This window comes from Penaeus japonicus, unplaced genomic scaffold, assembly GCF_977035675.1.
Source record: "Penaeus japonicus unplaced genomic scaffold, GWHDUDI00000001_assembly GWHDUDI00000001, whole genome shotgun sequence".
In the NCBI taxonomy this organism is placed as follows: Eukaryota; Metazoa; Arthropoda; class Malacostraca; order Decapoda; family Penaeidae; genus Penaeus; species Penaeus japonicus.
The window spans coordinates 42,789,866-42,795,093 of NW_028234403.1; the positions used below are offsets into that span (position 1 = coordinate 42,789,866).

The following is a 5,228-nucleotide window of genomic DNA, read 5'->3' on the forward strand; positions in this document are numbered from 1 at the left end:
GGCTCTGTACGGCCGTTGTCGCGTCAAGAGTGTAGACTTGATAGGCTCGGGGGTATTTTGAGGGCTGGGTCATTCGCACTGCATTTTGGTATTGTTGTTGGTGTGGCTGTTGTTCTTGTTGCTGTTCTTCTTCGTGTTGTTTTGTTATTTTTGTTATTAGTGTGTTATTATTATTATCGTTTTTATTATTGTCGTTGTTTATGATGATGATGATCATCATCATCGTCGTTATCATTATCATTATCATCATCATCATCATCATCATCATCATCATCATCATCATCATCATCATCATCATCATCATCATCATCATCATCATCATCATCATCGTTACTAGCATTATTATTATCAATATTATTATGATAATGATACTGATGATGGGGCATCTTGGCATAGGCATATAAAGCGGAAATTTATTATATTCGCTATGGGATGAAAAAAATATACAAACATATTTTCGAGGGTGTACGTGAAAAAACTCTGAAGATAAGCACATGCAATTAAATAGTAGTTTTAAATACCTAGGACTATTAGCGCTATGGTTATTACCATTATTGTTAGTTCTTTGAATGTATTTTTTATTATTGTTTTTTTAATATTTATCGCATCTGCCATTCTTACGTTGTTATTTATGAGAAGTGGTTCTTGTTATTTCTATGTTGATCTTTGCCACATGTTTATTCCCTGTTGTTATTTTTTTAATATTAGAATATACTCTACTTAATGGTAGTATGTATGTATGCATGCATGCGCATATGTGTGCGTACATACAGTCTTTGTAAGTGCACTTATCAAAACCGAATTTAAAACACTCGACCGAAACAATGCCGAGAGTGTTTGGGTGGAGACGGGGCTGTATGCATGCGTGTGGACGCAGTTGTGTGCATATGTGTGTAAGGTCTTCTTGGAAGGTTCCAAGGTTTCCGAGGATGGCTAGTCAATATGGTGTTCCTGGGACTTGCGAAGGGGATGGGTAGCGGGGTGGAGGTTTGGGGTTGGAATAGGTTGTTGCCGGCGAGGGTTGTCTTCCTCGGTGACAACAGGGAGGGAAGCAGAAAAAACGGTGCTATTTGGGCTAAAGAGAAAGGAAGCGTTGAAATGGTCTTTTTAAAACCTGCAGCAACAGGAGAAGGAAAGGTAGACGAGGAAAGGGTGCTGCCTGCAGGGGAAAGAAAAGGAGAGGGGAAGGGGTGAGGGGTGCTTCTTTCCCTTTACGAGGAAAAGAAAGGAGGGGGGGGAGGGACAGAGTGTTCTCATACTACTACAGGTGTTGTGTATCTGCAGCGACAGGAGGGAGAAACAAGGCAGGGTAGATTGGAAAAAAAAGTCATAATACGTAAGCAGTGTTTTTGTTACTACATTAAGAGGAAAAGAAGATCTTGTAATGTTACGAGATTTTTTTTCAAGTAATAGGTGTTACCGTAATGTATTTTCTCTTTAACCCTGTATGTTTCTGCACCATGGAAAGGTTACCGACTTATGTAAGAAGTATTATTTATTTTTTAAAGAATCGATGATCAATGACCTTTGTGTGGTACAGGAAGAGAAGGAAGAGGAAGAAGTAGAACGGGTACAGGAATAGAAGGAAGACGAAGAAGTAGAACGGGTACAGGAATAGAAGGAAGACGAAGACGTAGACGTAGACGTAGTCGAAGTCGAAGTCGAGGTCGAGGTCGAGGTCGAGGTCGAGGTCGAGGTCGAGGTCGAGGTCGAGGTCGAAGCGGAGGTCGAAGTCGGAAGTCGAAGACGAAGACGAAGACGAAGACGAAGACGAAGACGAAGACGAAGACGAAGACGAAGACGTAGACCAACACGAAGAAGAAGAAGAGGAAGAGTTTTACAGAAAGATTTTTCGCCCTGACTGGCCTGTGTCTTACGAGGGCCTGGAAGAGTCTGTCAGGCAATCGTGCTTGTGCTTGACTCGTAGTGGCGTGTCAGCGGTTCCTTTCCAAAGAAGTTTTTATTTTAATGATTTTTAAATTTATTATTTTTAATGTATTTTTATGTCGGCGTATTTAATCATTTATCTATTTTATTTTCTTTAATTTTAAATATTATTGTTATTTTTCATTAAAGATTAAAAATTATTGTTATTTTATTATTTTTTTATTATCATTTGTGTGTGCGTGTGTGCGCGCGCGTTGTTGATATATGCTTATCTTCACTGTGTTATTTTCACGTACGCCTTCGCATGTGTTTGTATAATCGTAGTATATTCTGTGCTGGGACCAGAGCGACGCAGATGTGTCTAGCAACACCTGTTTTGAAGATGCAGGTGTGAGTGAACGATGTATTCGGAGAGGAAAACGCGAATATATATTATTTATCAAATGATTACTGACTTTCATTTTACGAAATCGTACATCTTTAGCAAATGTGAAATATTTTCTTTCACATGGCATTTGAATTTTTCCCCCCCAATATCCACGCTATGATCCATAGGCCTATACAAGTTATTATTATTATTATTTTTTTTACATAAGTAGATTTAGATTTTTTTTTCCTGTATGGAATGATTATTAATTCATCTGAACGTTTTGAAATGTAGAAAACACATTGCCGGCGTTTTCTTCAAAGGCTTGACAGTTCATGTATCTTTTTTCTGATGCCTTTTCTGTGTTCATGATTTATAGCTTTTATATTTATCTGTATCTACCTATATCTATCTATATGTTACTATGTATCAAATTATCATTTATTAACTTATGTATATATATATGTATATATACTTATGTATATATATATATAAATATATATATATATATATACATCTATATACATATATATATATACATATATATATACATACATATATATATAGATATAGATATAGATATAGATATAGATATAGATATAGATATAGATATAGATATAGATATAGATATAGATATAGATATAGATATGTATATGTATATGTATATTATGTATATATAAATATAAATACATATATATATATAATTCTTGATTTATATTAATTTATTAAAAAAAAAACTTAATTTCCGGCTTCATTTTCTGAAATTATATTGGCATATTTTTCTCGTTCGTTTTTACTTATGAGGTTTTTAGAATTTTTATTACAGCATCTGCCTGAATGACCTGCTCTATATTCCTAGCTGTTTTCGTTATTTTTTATCTTTAGAATCTTGTCTTATATCTTATTATTGTTCGACTTTAAAAATGTAGTAGTAGTAGTAGTAGTAGTAGTAGTAGTAGTAGTAGTAGTAGTAGTAGTAGTAGTAGTAGTAGTAGTAGTAGTAGTAGTAGTAGCAGCAGTAGCAGTAGTGGTGGTGGTGGTGATTGTGCAGGTATTGATAGTAATAATAATGATAATAACAATAGTAACAATAACAATAAGAGTAATGATGTATTTTAGAAATAAAGTAAGTGTTGTAGTTTTCGTCTCGTCAGTAAATTGTATTCAGTCCGTTACAGGAAAGACGATAAGTGTACGAAGGGATAAAGGAGAAAAAAATACAACGAGGCTTCAGTCAGGTTTTATTTATCTTTCTCCGTTTTCGTGCCGGGGATGGAAGGGGAAGGGGGAGGGGGGTGATGATATAACAGATCAGTTTCCTGTTATCGTTTTTAGATATTATTTTCTTTTTTTTCAAAATTACTTACCGACCAGGAACACCGCGTACACAAACTATGGATCAGCGCCGAAGAGATAATGATCAGAGGAAAAAAAATAGTTCCCGTGAAAAAAGAAGAATAATGATGGCGCCGATAAAACAAAAGAGTTGTAACTCGACACGATAAAAAAAGAAAGAAAAAAAAAAACAAAAAACATGGCGTTCGGTTCGGAAGGTTTGTGCGGGAACGGAACCGACCGAGCGCCCTTTCTCGGAAATCGTCTGTCGGGGTTGAGGGTTGAGCGGGTGTGGCACACAGGTAGATAGATCGGAGTGGAAGGAGTGTAGTCCACGATACGGCCGTCACCGCCAGCGTCACTAGGTAAACGTCACTGTTGCGCGTTTGCTGCGAGTTGCTACACTTGACTGCTAACGAACGTGTGGCGGGCGGAGTTCGAAGACTCAGTCCGTGGCGCTGGTTTGTTGGTGGGAAGTGGTTTGTTATTGTGTTTCTGTTGGTGGTGGTGTCATCGTGTGCAAGGCGTGCTTGGTGTTTGGATAAATAGCCTGTGCGGAAAGGCCTCTCATCTCCTGTGTGCTCTTTCTCAGTCTCTTTGTCTCTCTCGCTCTCTCTCTCTCTCTCTCTCTCTCTCTCTCTCTCTCTCTCTCTCTCTCTCTCTCTCTCTCACACACACACACACACACACACACACACACACACACACACACACACACACACACACACACACACACACACACACACACACACACACACGCGAGAAAGAATGTGAGAGAGAGAGGGAGAGGGAGGTGGAGGGAGAGGGTAGAGGGAGAGGGAGAGGGGGAGAAAGAAAGAGAAAGAGAAAGAAAATGAGAGAGAGAGAGAAAGAGAGAAAGAGAGAGAGAGAGAGAGAGAGAGAGAGAGAGAGAGAGAGAGAGAGAGAGAGAGAGAGAGAGAGAGAGAGAGAGAGAGAGAGAGAGAGAGAGAGAGCGAGCGATCGAGAGCGCGCAGGGCAGGAGCAAGAGCAGTTGTCAGCGTGTGGCCGCATGTTGAACTTCTCGGAATCTGATCCAAAGTTCGTTCTCGAAGATTCTGAGAATAGTGACGTTGGCTTGACGCGTCGTCGCCTGCTGCCGTCGCCCCTCGATGCCATGTGCACACGCCTAGCACGGCAACATGGGCAGTACCCACGCTCGCACGCCCGCAAGCCGGCACGAACGCCCGCACGAACGCTACACGGTTGGCAAGAGGAGGAGGATAGGGCAAGGAGAGGAAGGAAGGGAGGGGATGAGGAGGAGGAGGAAAGGAGGGGGTGTGGAGGAGGAAAACGAGAGTGAGAAAATAAACAATAGCTACAACAGTAATGGAATTGAGAAGAATTATAATAACAACAGCTATAAGGACGGCAGTTATGATAATGACGGCGATGATGATATGGCAACAATGAAGATGGTAATGCTGCGGGTAATTATAATAATGATCGTATTTATAATGATGATACTAATGCAAATAATGATCCCAAAATGGTCGCAACAACAATAATTGTAACAACAGTACTTTACTCCTAACGTAATTGTAATGATAAGGAGAACAATAACATTTATAATGGTAATTTCAAGTAAATGGTTGGCAACAGAGATGGAGATAGAGATAGA

General features: G+C 39.2%; 1 protein-coding gene across 1 annotated transcript in view; it reads left to right on the top strand.

The window, feature by feature from the left end:
• The window catches only part of LOC147472545 (uncharacterized), a 22,216-nt gene extending 20,120 nt beyond the window's left edge, over positions 1-2,096 (top strand). The window contains exon 3 of the mRNA XM_086546817.1: positions 1,541-2,096. Within this exon, the coding sequence (XP_086402943.1) occupies positions 1,541-1,806 (266 nt within the window). The 3' untranslated portion in view covers positions 1,807-2,096. The remainder of the gene's footprint in view (positions 1-1,540) is intronic.
• Positions 2,097-5,228: the final 3,132 nt, after the last annotated feature.